This window comes from Hemitrygon akajei, chromosome 17 (genome assembly GCF_048418815.1).
Source record: "Hemitrygon akajei chromosome 17, sHemAka1.3, whole genome shotgun sequence".
NCBI lineage: Eukaryota > Metazoa > Chordata > Chondrichthyes > Myliobatiformes > Dasyatidae > Hemitrygon > Hemitrygon akajei.
The window spans coordinates 84,871,713-84,885,661 of record NC_133140.1 but is presented as its reverse complement, the minus strand read 5'-3'; the positions used below and the strand labels follow the sequence as shown (position 1 = coordinate 84,885,661).

General features: G+C 42.7%; 1 protein-coding gene across 1 annotated transcript in view; it reads left to right on the top strand.

Annotated features, from left to right (window-relative positions):
* dync1li2 (dynein, cytoplasmic 1, light intermediate chain 2) overlaps positions 1-13,050 on the top strand; it is a 139,926-nt gene extending 126,876 nt beyond the window's left edge. Inside the window, exon 13 of the mRNA XM_073070436.1 lies at positions 10,410-13,050. Coding sequence (XP_072926537.1) covers positions 10,410-10,516 — 107 coding nt within the window. The 3' untranslated portion in view covers positions 10,517-13,050. The remainder of the gene's footprint in view (positions 1-10,409) is intronic.
* The last annotated feature ends 899 nt before the right edge of the window (positions 13,051-13,949 follow it).

The following is a 13,949-nucleotide window of genomic DNA, read 5'->3' as shown; positions in this document are numbered from 1 at the left end:
GAAGCAAAAGAACATGTGGGAAATGACCTTTTCCCCATGGACAGCCACTTAACATCAGATCATCAAACAAAATAATGACCACTAGGCACGCGCTGAAGATGGATGACTGACCATGGAACTGAGACCCAAAGGTCTCAGTTTGAAGACATCCACTGTTCATTCCCCTCCATAGATGCTGCCTAACCTGCTGGGTTCTTCTAGCATTTTATGTGTTTCTCTCAATTTCCAACATCTGTTTTTTCAGTCAGTATTTAGCCTTTGAGGGAAATGGGAGCAAGTTAATGTTATTTTAATGTTTAACAGTCCCAGTATCAACTGGAAATTTAAAGTGGGATGTGGGTTGACTGTGGTATTCTACTGGAGAGGAGGAGTTGACACCCAACCTTATTAAATGTGTGAACTAATTGTCCTTCAATCCAGTATCTTGTTCCACAAATCAAGTGTGCTTCCACAATATCTGTATCACTCAGTGCGGAGTGTGAGTTTAGCGTGCCCTCTGTTTTCCCCCAGAATGAGCCTTCTGTATTAGACTGCTAACCACGGAAAAGTCCTGCTATATAAAATTGCTTTTGGAGCTCTAGTCATCTGACCAGGTATCGGAGAATTTAAACTGCAATGCTGCTGCAGCTCAGGGCAAGGAACTGAATGGAAGCATCTGGGATGTAATCCAGCTGTAATTGTCCAGAGGGCTTTGGGAATATGTTATTTCCAAATTTACGTTTTTTTGTGTGTGTTGATGGGGAAAATTGGAGCAAACTCAATCATTGGGAGCTGTGTGCTAAGGACTTCCCAAGGTCCAGAACTGTAACCAGACAAATCCCAATGGAGTTGGCTGGAAATTCCTGAAATTCTTAAGAGTAGAGAGACTATATCTTAAGGCTGTTTAAAAAATAAAAAGGCAATTCAGTGCGCAGCTAACTACTGGGTGGTCACGAGGCACTGCACGGACATTTTATACAGCAACCTATCCTTGGTTCGCACAGTAAATTTATTGACAGTGCAAGTGGTGCCTCAGTGATTAAATAACTGAACTAGTAAATCCAGTGGCCTGGGTAAAATCCCATCACTGCCCTGGGGAACTGAAATTTAGGTGATGAAAGATGGGATTTAGACTAAGCTGACCATGGAACCCTCCAAGGAACAAATCTGTCCTTACCGGCTCTGTCCTGTATTTGACTCTGGGCCACAACAGTTAGCTGAATTGTTAATTGCCCTAGTGGGCCACTCAAAGCCGCTGTTCAGACACAGATTTGGATATGTAATGTTCTCTAGTAGTCACTCAGATGCTGGAGGAACTTAGCAGGTAAGGCAGCATCTATGGAGGGAAATAAACCATTGACATTTTAGGCTGAGGCCCTTCATCAAGACTAGAAAGGGGGCAGAAGCCAAAATAAGAGAATGGGAGGATGGGAAGGAATGCACGCTGGCAGATGGTAGGTGAGACCAGGTGGGGAAAGGGTATCCGGGTCTGTCCTACCACCTACCAGCTTGTACGCTTTCCCCTCTCCCCATCCTCGTTATTCTGGTTCTGCCCCCCTTCCTTTACAGTCTTGATGAAGGGTCTCGGCCCAAAACATCGATAGTTTATTCCCATCCATAAGATACTGCCTAACTTGGTGAGTTCCTCCAGCATTTTGTGTGCTGCTGCTTTGGATTTCCAGTATCTGCAGAATCTATTGTGTTCTCTAGCAGATGTCTGGATTCTGCATCAGGAAATCAATTGTTCAAGTAGCTTATTGGTGCAGCAGTTAGTGCTCCTGTCTCACAGCCCCTGATCTTTGGTGCTGACAGGTTTATCATATATGCTCCACAACACTTGAATTTCTTCCAGGTTTTCCAGCTGGTGAGTTAATTGGCCACCAAATTCCTTCAGAGTACAGGTTAATGGCAAAATAAAGTTCAACTTTAATTGTCATTCAACCATACACATGTACACAGCTAAACAAAGCACCATTGCTCCAGGGATCTACCAAACACAGTACATACAGTCACAAAAATTATATTAGCACACAAGTCCATGAGTGGCATGGCCTGAAGATTGATGGTGCATGGGATGTTGTCTGCAAGGAACAGCAGTTCCTCATCTCGCTCTGGGTCAGCTGCAGGTAAAGGAGGTGTTGAATTGTGAGGGCATATTGGTTGTATGGGTACAAGGGAAGAAAGAGGGCCAGTGGGACTGATGGATTTCTCTTCAAAGAGACAGCGTTTAATTTGACATTTGTCGCAGAATCACACCTTGCTGCCAGTGTTGCACTGAAGCATGAGAACTGGGCACACTGCAGAGGCTGGGAGTGGCCCTGGGAATCCTTGGATATCATGAAGTCTCACATTCAGATTAATTTATTTGTCACCTGTACATTGAAATGTACAGCATCATTTGTATTAACAACCAAGACAGCATAAGGATGTGCTTTGGGCAAGTGTCACCGTGTATTCCGGTGCCACGCAGACACAGGCACACACAGAGAGACACACCCTTCCAACCCCAGGACAGGCTGCCTCTGAGCTGTCTTCATCCATTGAGTCTTGACTTCCAGACTTATAATTGACCTTTGGTATTGACCCTAGAACTTGAAAATGATGGGACCCCAAACTCTAGCCTTTTGACTCTTGGACTTTCCAACTTGCGTAGCTAGAGTATCACCGGCCATCTCATACAAGGAGCTGCTGACCTCATGGACCACCAGGCCTCATCCTCGCTGGTCTTCATTCATCTCTGACAGGAAAGCCTCATGTTGTCCTTGAGCTTCAGTTGATGCTCCTCCATGTTGAATAACACTTGGCTGAAAAGCTGAGGAAAGTAAAGTGCCGTCTGGGATACCCACAGACCAGAATGGGTTCATTGCACTGGCCAGGAACCAGGATGGCTGAGTCCTGATGGACTAAAGCAGCACAAGGGATAAAGCCACTTGATTTTGTGCTTGCCAATCTCCCTACTGAAGATGCATACGATAAAGAGATTATCTTTATTTGTCATGCGTGCATTGAAACACGCACAGCATTTGCATCAAGAACCAACAACTGAAGATTCTCTGAGAGCAGCCCATAAGTGTCGTCAAGCTTTGGCTCCAGCATAGCATGGCCACAACTTACTAAATAACCCATACGTCAGTGGAACACGAGAGGAAACCCACGCGGCCACGGTGAAAATGTGCAGAGTCCTTACAGATAGCAGTAGGAATTGAACCGTGATCACAAACACTGTAAAGTGGAACACTACTGTACCACCTTTATTGATTGAAATGATCACCGTATAGTCTTGGTGAAGATGCAGTTTCATTTTCACTCCAACGACACCAGGAAGCTATGTTTTGGCCATTCAACGATCAGAGAGGCTGTTTTCTTTATGCGACACCCAAGGTACAGCGCATATTCAAAACAGTTTTAAAGAGGAACAATACATTTTTAAAAAGGAAATGTTACCAGTATAATCATAAAATATCATGTTTCCCAACACTATCCCATCACCAGACACATCATCCCCTTTCTTATTTCAACCCCCAATACCCCAACTCCTTCTGTTTTCTGCAGAGACTAATTTCTGAGACATGCTGGCCTGCCCACCCACCCCAATGCTTTCCAGTCCCGAAGAAGGGTCTCAGCCCAAAATGTCGACTTGTTTATTTATTTCTATAGAAACTGCCTGACCTGCTGAGTTCCTAGATAGATAGATAGATAGATAGATACTTTATTCATCCCCAAGGGGAAATTCAATGTTCCTCCAGTATGATATCACATAAACACAAGACAGACCAAGACTAACTGACCAAAAAAACCACATAATTATAACATACAGTTACAACAGTGCAAAGCAATACCATAATTTGATAAGAGCTCGGATTTCCAGCATCCGCAGAATCTGTGTAATTCCGGTACTTTTCCTTGCAGCTTTAAGAGCTGTAATATCTGCCCCTACACATTGCTTACCTCCATCCAGGAATTCATTGCAGTCCTTTCCTCCAACCCAGTCTTTTGCTTTTATAGTTACATGGTAGCAGAAGCCAGTTACAGCACTAGCAATCGGTCAAATTCTGCCACTGTTAAGGAGTTTGTATGTTCTCTCCGTGACCACATGGGATTCCTCTGGGTGGTGTGGGCTTGTTAGACCAGTAGACCCTGTTATCATGCTTTATCTCTAAATAAATTTAAAAAGAAATAAAGGCACAGCTGGTAAGTCAGGCTGGATGGGTCCTCCACTCCTAGAGGGGGGGAAAGAGAAGAAAAGGAATGCTTCTCAACTGGTAGGAATCCAGACTTCCCTCAAAGGTAGCTTCTTCATTTTTCTTCAGTGGTGCAGTTAAAAAGAGCCTGCTAACTTTCAGCAGCTATTATAGAGTTGGTCACTGGGAAGAGTAGAAGAGCAGTTTGGAAAATGAGAAAGTTCTCTCTATTTCCTGTCTGGTACAGCTGTGGAGAGTCAACAAGCACTCCAGTTGCACTGGGACACAGAGCTAATGTCGGCCCTTCTGTTGTGCTTTAGCTTTCACAGTACATTCTGTGTATCCTGCAACTTTTAAATTGCTTTCTTCTATACCTTGGATGACTGTATTATCTTAAAAATGTGATTTTGCTTGCTTCACTCAGCTGCAAATTTTTCATCTCATTTGAGTATAGCTTTCTTCATGAGTATCAATGGTTAACTGCTTCCTTCAGTGCAACCTCAAGCGCAGGAAATTTCAGTGTCATTCAGCCTGACAGTGGTGCCCAAGGGATCAAGTAGCTTCATATCCACAACTCCCTCACCTACAACAAGTAGGACTTTATTCCCCGGAGTGTAGGAGAATGAGGGGAGATTTGATAGAGGTATACAAAATTATAAGGGGTATAGGAAAAAAAGGTTCATTCTATTAACAAAGTATGTACACAGAATACAACTCTGAGATTAGTCTTCTCCAGATAACCAGCAAATACAGAAAAATCATGGAAGTCATTGAAAGAAAAGACATTCCTCCCTCCCCATAAAAAAAAAGAAAACTCACAAACTCCAAACCGCCCTCTTGCTGAATCTCTTGTTTTTTTTATGTTGGGCTTTGATGCAAACATCATCATCCCACCTATCAGAGGGAAATATTGTCACTCCTTTTCCTTTACTACGGGGCGCCTAGGCACGACTCGAGCAGCTGCAGTACTCTCAATGGATACGATTAAATATTCCCGTTTCAGCCTGATACAGCTAAAACGCACAACTGCTTCCAAGGTCAGTACAGTCAACAAGGATGTCTTAATGTGTTTAAACGAACTATTCCTGCTTAAAACCGTCAGAGACAACACCAACTGTGGTCGGAAGTGCCCATGGAGGACACCTCGGAGGAAGCACGGGCGTAGATCAGGATTACAAGTGTGTTTAAGGAAACGTGGTTTTAAACTCCCTATACCGACTATCTCGCTGGTGAATAAAATCGATGATCTCGGAGCCAAGGTGCTGAATTAGATGGACATCAGGACCATGTTTCCCTTGTTTCATGGAATCCTGGTTAACCCCTTCTGTACTGGATGCAGCGATCCAGATCGATGTGTTTACTATACACCGTCAGGATAGAATGAGTCTCTTGAAGCAGAGGTGGAGGAGTATGCCTTATGATCAACTCTTGGTGCACAAATATTATCAGTGCTGTCCCAATTCTGCTCACCAGACCTGAAATATCTAGCTGTGAAATGCCGTCCTTTTTACCTGCCATGGGATTCTCTGGGGTCATTCTGGTAGCAGTTTGCATTCCACCTCAAGCTGGACGACTTGCACTACCTTACTTTCCTGTTTCTATTTCTAATTATGATTTATATTTTAAATTTTTATTATATTTACTTCGATTTGTACTTCAGGCAGCGCGAAGCGCAGAATCAAATATCGCTGTGATGATTGTACGCTCTAGTATCAATTGTTTGGTGACAAAGTAAAGCCAATGTCAAGTAGGCTTTAGATGATCTGAGTAATGGATGAAACAGCACACCCTAACATCTTCACAGTCATTTTGGGAGATTTTAACCAAGCCAGTCTGGAAAAATCACTAAGCAACTATCATCAACAGATCCATTTCAATACCAGAGGAGACAACACACTGGACCATTGCTAGACCACCATCAAGATTGCCTACTGAGCTATTCCACGCCCTCACTTCGGGAAGTCTGATCACCTAGCTGTATTTCTACTCCCTGAGTATAGGCAGAGACTGACGTGTGCAGCACCAGCAGTGAGGACCAAGAAGGTATGGACAAGGGAAGCACAAGAGCACCTGCAGGACTGCTTTGAATCAGTGGACTGGACAGTATTCTGGGATTCATCTTCAAACCTGGATGAGTATGCTGCAGTTGTTACCAACTTCATTAAAACCTGTGTGGATGAGTGTGTGCCCACAAAGACTTACTGCACATTCCCAAACCAAAAGCCGTGGATGAACCAGGAGGTACGTCACCTACTGAAGGCTAGTTTTGTGGCATTCAAGTCTGGCGACCCAGGCCTGTACCAGAAAACCAGGTATGATTTGCAGAGGGCTATTTCAAGGGTGAAGAGACAAGTTCAAACAAGGTTGGAAGTGACATCGGATGCACGGCAACTCTGGCAGGGTCTGCCAGACGTTACTTCCTACAAAGCAAAATCCAATAGCATGAGTGTCAGCGATGCTTCACTACAAGATGAACTCAACGCCTTCTATCCCCACTTTGAAAGCAAGAACAGAACTACAGCTGTGAAGATTCCTGCTGCACCTGATGACCCTGTGATCTCTGTCTCAGAGGCCGATGTTAGGCTGTCTTTAAAGAGAGTGAACCCTCGCAAGGCAGAAAGTCCTGATGGAGTACCTGGTAAGGCTCTGAAAACCTGTACCAACCAACTAGCAGGAGTATTCAAGTACATTTTCAACTTTTCACTACTATGGGCTGAAGTTCCCATTTGCTTCAAAAAGGCAACAATTATACCAGTCCCTAAGAATAATAATGTGGGCTGCCTTAATGACTATTGCCCCGTAGCACTCACATTGACAGTGATGAAATGCTTTGAGAGGTTTGTTATGACTAGACTGAACTCCTGCCTCAGCAAGGACCTGGACCCATTGCAATTTGCCTATCGCCACAATAGGTCAATGGCAGACACAATCTTAATGGCTCTCCACACGGCTTTGGACCACCTAGACAACACAAACACCTACGTCAGGATGCTGTTCATTGACTATAGCTCAGCATTTAATACCATCATTCCCACAATCCTGATTGAGAAGTTGCAGATCCTGGGCCTCTGTACCTCCCTCTGCAATTGGATCCTTGACTTCCTAACCAGAAGACCACAATCTGTGTGGATTAGTGATAACATATCCTCCTTGCTGACAATTAGCACTGGTGCACCTCAGGGCTGTGTGCTTAGCCCTCTACTCTACTCTCTGTATACACATGACTGTGTGGCCAGGCATAGCTCAAATACCATCTATAAATTTGCTGACGATACAACCATTGTTGGTAGATTCTCAGGTGGTGACGAGAGGGCGTACAGGAGTGAGATATGCCAACTAGTGGAGTGGTGTTGCAGCAACAACCTGGCACTCAATGTCAGTAAGATGAAAGAGCTGATTGAGGTCTTCAGGAAGGGTAAGACGAAGGAACACATACCAATTCTCATAGAGGTATCAGAAGTGGAGAGAAGTGAGCAGCTTTAAGTTCCTGAGTATCAAGATCTCTGAGGATCTAACATGGTCCCAACATATCGCTGTAGTTATAAAGAAGGCAAGACAGTGGCTATACTTTATTAGGAATTTGAAGAGATTTGGCATGTCAACAAATACACTCAAAAATTTATATAGATGTACCATGGAGACCATTCTGACAGGCTGCATCACTGTCTGGTATGGAGGGGCTACTGCACAGGATGAAAGAAGGTTGTAAATCTAGTCAGCTCCATCTTGGATACTGGGCTACAAAGTACCCAGGACACCTTTAGGGAGCGGTATCTCAGAAAGGCAGCGTCCATTATTAAGGACTTCCAGCACCCAGGGCATGCTCTTTTCTCACTGTTACCATCAGGTAGGAGGTACAGAAGCCTGAAGGCACACACTCAGTGATTGAAGAACAGCTTCTTCCCCTCTGCCATCCAATTCCTAAATGGACATTGAACCCTTGGACACTACCTCACTTTTTTTTAATATACAGTATTTGTTTTTGCATGTTTTTTAATCTATTCAATATATGTATACTGTAATTGATTTACTTATTTTTTTCTTATATATTATGTATTGCATTGAACTGCTGCTGCTAAGTTAACAAGTTTCACGTCACATGCCAGTGATAATAAACGTGATTGTGAAATGTTGAGTGTGTGTTTTCAGGCTCCTGTACCACCACCTTGAGGGTAGCATGTGATGGATGCCACCTTTTGCATTTTGAAGATACCCTCAATGTTGGGGTGACCAGTGCCCATGATGGAACTGGCTGAGATTACAACTTCCTGCAGTTTTTTCTGATCCTATGCAGTGGCTCCTCTGTACCAGATGGTGATACAACCAGTTGGAATGCTCTCCATAGAAATTTGCGAGAGGCAACTTTCAAGTGGATGCTCACTGTCTGCATGGAGTTAAGGGTGGCTAGTAGTACTGGCCATGGCAGAAGTGCAGAGAGAACACCCTACTCACATAGGCCCCTCTGCAGCCATTTCTTCCGCTAGGGTGCCTGAAATGATTGCTCAGAGTGATGAAGGCAACATGAGAAAGAGTCTCTCAGATAGGCACATGATTATGAATAGGATGAAAAATAGGTGAAAGGGACCGGTTTTAATATACGGTATATCTGTTTTTGCACATTTTTAATCTATTCAATGTATGCATACTGTAACTGATTCACTTATTATTGTTACTATTTTTTATTTTTTTACTACGTATTGCATTGAACTGCTGCTGCTGCTAAGTTAACAAGTCTCACGTGGATGGAAAGGGCCTGTTCCTGTGCTGTCTTGTTTGTTTATTTGTTTAGAGATACAGCGGAGAACAGGCCCTTTCAACCCACTGAGCTGCACTGCCCAGCAAACCACCAATTTAACGCCAGCCTAATCACAGGACAATTTACAATGAACCTAGTAACTGGTATGTCTTTGGAGTGTCGGAGGAAACCCATGCGCACATGGGAAAAATGTAAGAAGCTTTCTTACAGAAGGTGCCGGAATTGAACTCCAGACTTCAACACCCTGAGCTATAATAGCATCACACTAACTGCTATGCTATCATAGCATCCTATGCACTTTCTAGTCTTAAGTGGCTACCTGCTACTTCCACCACCTCAGCTCAAGAAGTTTCTTCTGCCCTCTTGCTAAATTTGTTGTTTTTACCTTGGGCTTTGATGCAAACATCATCACCCCACATCCTATCAGTGTTGGTTTAGCTAATGTTAGCAGCACTTTTATAAAATACAGTACATGCCTTTTCTGCCCACAGAGTTGTGTTGACCATTTCACCTGCTCTAACCCTTCCTTTCCACATAGTTCTGCATTTTCTCTCAACTATATGCCTATCTATGAGTTTCTTAAATGCCCCTACCACCACCTGCCAGTGCATTCCACACACCCATCAATCTCTGTTTTTTTTTTAAAAAAAACTTGGCTCTGACATGTCCCCTATACTTACTTCCAATCACCTTAAAATGATGCCCTCTCACACTGGACATTGCTGACCAGGGATGAAGGTGTTGGTTGTCCATTCCATCTATATCTCTAATCATATTCTACACCTCTTTCAAGTTTTGCTAGACTTGTATAGGAAAATTGGCCAAGAACTCTCTGCCTTTGAATAATGTTGTACCTTTAACATTATAGAGTCTTGTAGAAGCCCAGCATTTCACTGTAGATGTTTCCCAATAGCTCTCTGAATCTTGAACACTTATTCTTACTTAAGAGAAGTTTGGATAAGAACTGTACATGGATGGGAGGGATATGGTGTGGATCAATGGGACTAGGTAGAATAACAGTTCATCATGGGCTAAAGGGCTTCTGTGCTGTAGTGCTCTATGACTCTTAACAACTTGCAATCGTCGTTACAAGCTACTATCAGTGAAAGCAAACAGACGCATGCTGGGAGAATCGGCTCTTTCTCCGACAGATGCTTTAATGCATTTGTGGTCGCAGAACACGGTCACCCCTTACACCAACCAGTCTGGTTTTAATCATCTCCACTGATTCCTGTAAGCAATTCACGCAGATTTGGTAAATTTCACAAAGAAGATTGGGGAACTGTTTGGAGAGAAAAGTAATTGGGTTCTAGGAGAGAGTGGAGAGTTGGACTGGTTTGAAAGCATATTCAAACAGTTGGCGCTGTGGTCCACCTTCCTGTTCTACTCGATTCTGTTCCAGAGGGTGGGGGTGGGGGCATCTGAAAGGAATCTGCTTGATGGGATTTGCACAGTGTTATTTTGTGTTTAATCCTGCCTTTCTTCATTTCTAGGACAAAAGCCGGTTTTAACAGACGTTCAGGCAGAGCTGGACAGGATGTCTCGGAAACCAGATTCAGTAGTCACAACAAACAGTTCTCCAGCAGAAAACGAAGCCTAAAACCTGAAGACACACTATGTATAGTATATTTAAAAATCAAAGACCAAATTAGACAATTGAGAGGATTGGCAGTTGTCTAATGCGGCAGTCTATCAGTTTTTGTTTGGGAGGCATGAAGGCATCACTAAATTTTAAAATGACTCGTTGCAGGATAAGCGTGCATTCCAGAGATGTAAATAAATCCCTGTGTCTAACAACACTTTAATCAAAATAAGTTATACAGGAAAGATTAAGGGTGAACTACCTCATCCAGAGTACTGGCAGAGGGGTGTAAGTGTGGGGAATGAGGTGGAGCATTTGGAAATTGGACTGGGTTGCTCTGTGTATTAGTTTTTAAGTGGGGAAGCCATGAAGGGATCTTTGAATGGGGAGCCTGTGATTGAAAGGGGGTAAATTTGCGTTTGTTCCCCTTACCTGTTGACTGTTGAAAGCTGTACTAATGCTTTAGTCAGACATTGACTTTTGGAAGCTGTACCATTGCTTTAGCCAGATGTAGTCCAGTTAGTTATCTGAAAAGCCAATCACTAGATGGATGGCTAAGCTCATAGAGGAGGTGGATCAGCTAACAGCATAGGGTGCTGTATGAAAGGGAGGAGGAATGGATAGAGAGAAGACAAGGCAGGATTGAGAGATGGGAAGGAGCAGTGGTCTTTCTGTAGTGTGAAATGGTTGCCTTTTTAAGGAACTCTTCAAATGAATCAGGATGTGGGAGAGGTCTGGGTAATGACTCAAAATCATGAATTTATTAGACAAAATTGTGTCATTTGAATTGAAACACTTTGGGGGATGTTTAGTGGGCACTTTGAATTATTGGTTGATGTTGGGGACACAGGGAAAGGGAGGAACCTGCTGGGGTACAAGTGCCTGACACGCAAAGCAGGTGTAGTACGCACTCAACTCAGATGCACTATAGCACAAGCGCTTGGTCGCTTCATGACTTTTTTTTTTAAAGCTTAATTTAAAAGTTATTTTTGTCCAGTAATAGAGCATTTTTTTGTTTTTAAAAAAATTTCATGTTATAGTTCTGCCTTCTTTTAACCATGGTGAGTTTTGGGCCATCTTGGAACAAATATAGACAAAATGGAATAATGTTTCTCTCTTCCTCACCCTGCTCCTCCCCCCAGGAAAGGATAGATCTCTGAAGAATCATTCCACTGTCTAGCTGCAGTTAATGAAGTGAGACATTATTTCTGACTGTAAACACTACTTGATGTAAAATTCCAGGTTACTGCATTGCATTGTCAAGGGGATAACCACAAAATGGGATTGTGTGACTTCTGCCTTCTATGCATAAACTGTACTAACTTGTGCTGAAGTGAGATGTCTGGACAATCTTCATTTTCCTATAACGTTGCATATATATTATCAAAACAGTAATATATTTACCACTAAAAGCTGGGCATAATTAGCTTCTTTGCACTTTCCAATAGCAAGGCTGCTTAAATAATTTTTAATATTTTTGAAGCTCTAACCTGTGATATGTATGTATGGGAGGTTAGCCAGAAGCAGCGGATTTCCTCTCAAAGTAGATTGTTCCCAGGTTCCTTGCACCAAGTTAAGGCGATGTGTCCGGGTTTGTCTGGAGAATGTACCTGTATAATCAAGGATTGCGTGGCTTTGGAGAAACTGCACACTTGGTCCACTGTTTCATTTTTAATTATTTTTTAAATTAAACTGCTGGAACCAAACATGCAAACAAACTTTAAATGGCTTTGAAGTTAACAGAACAAAAGGTTAATCCATATAACTGTTGTATAGTAGGAGCTGAATAAATGTTACATAAATCTTGAATCCCAATTAATGCTTAGTGGACTGTTTTCTGTCTGTCTCTTTATAAATCCTTCCTCCGCTCACTCTCTCCTCTGTTTTCAGTGCATGTTTGCTCCTCACCCCAAATTTCCTTCTCATTTTACCCATGATTCACATTTTTGTCTCCATCTGCACTCCAGCTATTTCAATTTAAACACTTCAGTTTTCTGCCTCTTTCTGTACCACTCCATTCAGCTCCTTCCCTGTATCTGGGCTGTTTTATGATTTTCTCTGTATGTTTACTTTGTTCTGTTCCTTAATCCCTTTCTTCGATTTGTTCTACTCTCCCAGATCCCCTCTCCCCATCTCACTGATCATCAGCTACAATTTTGACTCAAGAATTGGCTTATTATTATTCTCGTGTACCTATGAGGACTGAATTGATGTGTTAATGCTGCTTAAGTTAAACGTTGCACTTGAAAGGTATTATTACAGGATGAAATCAAATTAGAAATTCAGAAAACTTGTAAATGAAATAGTTAAGTGAAATGATCACTAATAAACAGAGATGGGGAGGTGTATATAAATTTGATTCTGTTTATTTTAGGTTAATTTTTTTATATTAAATGTCAGAATGAGACTGTAACATTGAGGAGAGTTTGGATTTAGTTCATATTAAAAGCTTAACCTAATACAGTCGTGTAGAATCTTAACTTTTTCTTTAGTGCTGACAAAGACAAAAATGTGTGTCTATACATACCGGCTTCAATAAATGTGAATCCAGACTCTCTGTTGCACCTCCTCGTGTTCTGTTCTTTTAAAGAAAGGAAGGCAAAGAGATCCCTGTGTAGACACTGAGCTAGAAGCTCTACGTCACAACCCCGTCTCCAAATGTGACACCGCCCCCAGTTACGCAATTGGTTCCCCTGCTGGGATACGTCAGGCTGGGAAGCCCCTGCTGATGCTGGAGCTGAGGGAGGTTTCTAATGTAAACAATGTATCCATATTTATCTCTGGTAAGGGGGAAGGGTAGTTGCAACTGGTAAAGGAAAGAGTGAGAGAAACCTCACATGGAATAAGCATTGTATAAAGGGAAGTATGAGAAGCGTTTGTCAAAGTGGATAAATGCCCGTGCCCAGATGTTAACATCCCAAGTTTCCAGCTGAAGCAAAGCACCTGCTTACCTGAAGAGGATCTGTCTGCTGTTCTCTGGTTCTCCCTGGTGCAAGAGCTGAAAAAGGAAGCAAGCAAATTGGTGTGAAGTTGCAGAGGGGGTGGGAGGGGGAAGAATAGGCTAGGTGAGACCATTGAGGCTGGGGACTCTACATCTAGAGGCCATGGGTTAAAGGTGAAAGGAAATATTTAAGAACTTCTTCACTCAGAGGATGGGGTGAGTGTGGAAAGAGTTGCCAATGAAAGTGGTTGATGCGGGTTCAACCCCAGAGCTCAAAGTACATTTATTATCAAAGCATGTATAAAGTATATAACTGAGATTCGTCTTGCAGGTAGCCATAAAACAAAGAAATGCTGTAGAAACCGTTTAAAGAAAGACCCACAAAACGCAACCATCAAACGTGTGGGGGGAGAAAAGAACAAATCATGCAAGCAGCTAAAAGTGAACAAATAACGCACAGAACATTAAACGTCAAATCTCAGAATTCCCAAAAGTGAGTCCACAGCCAAG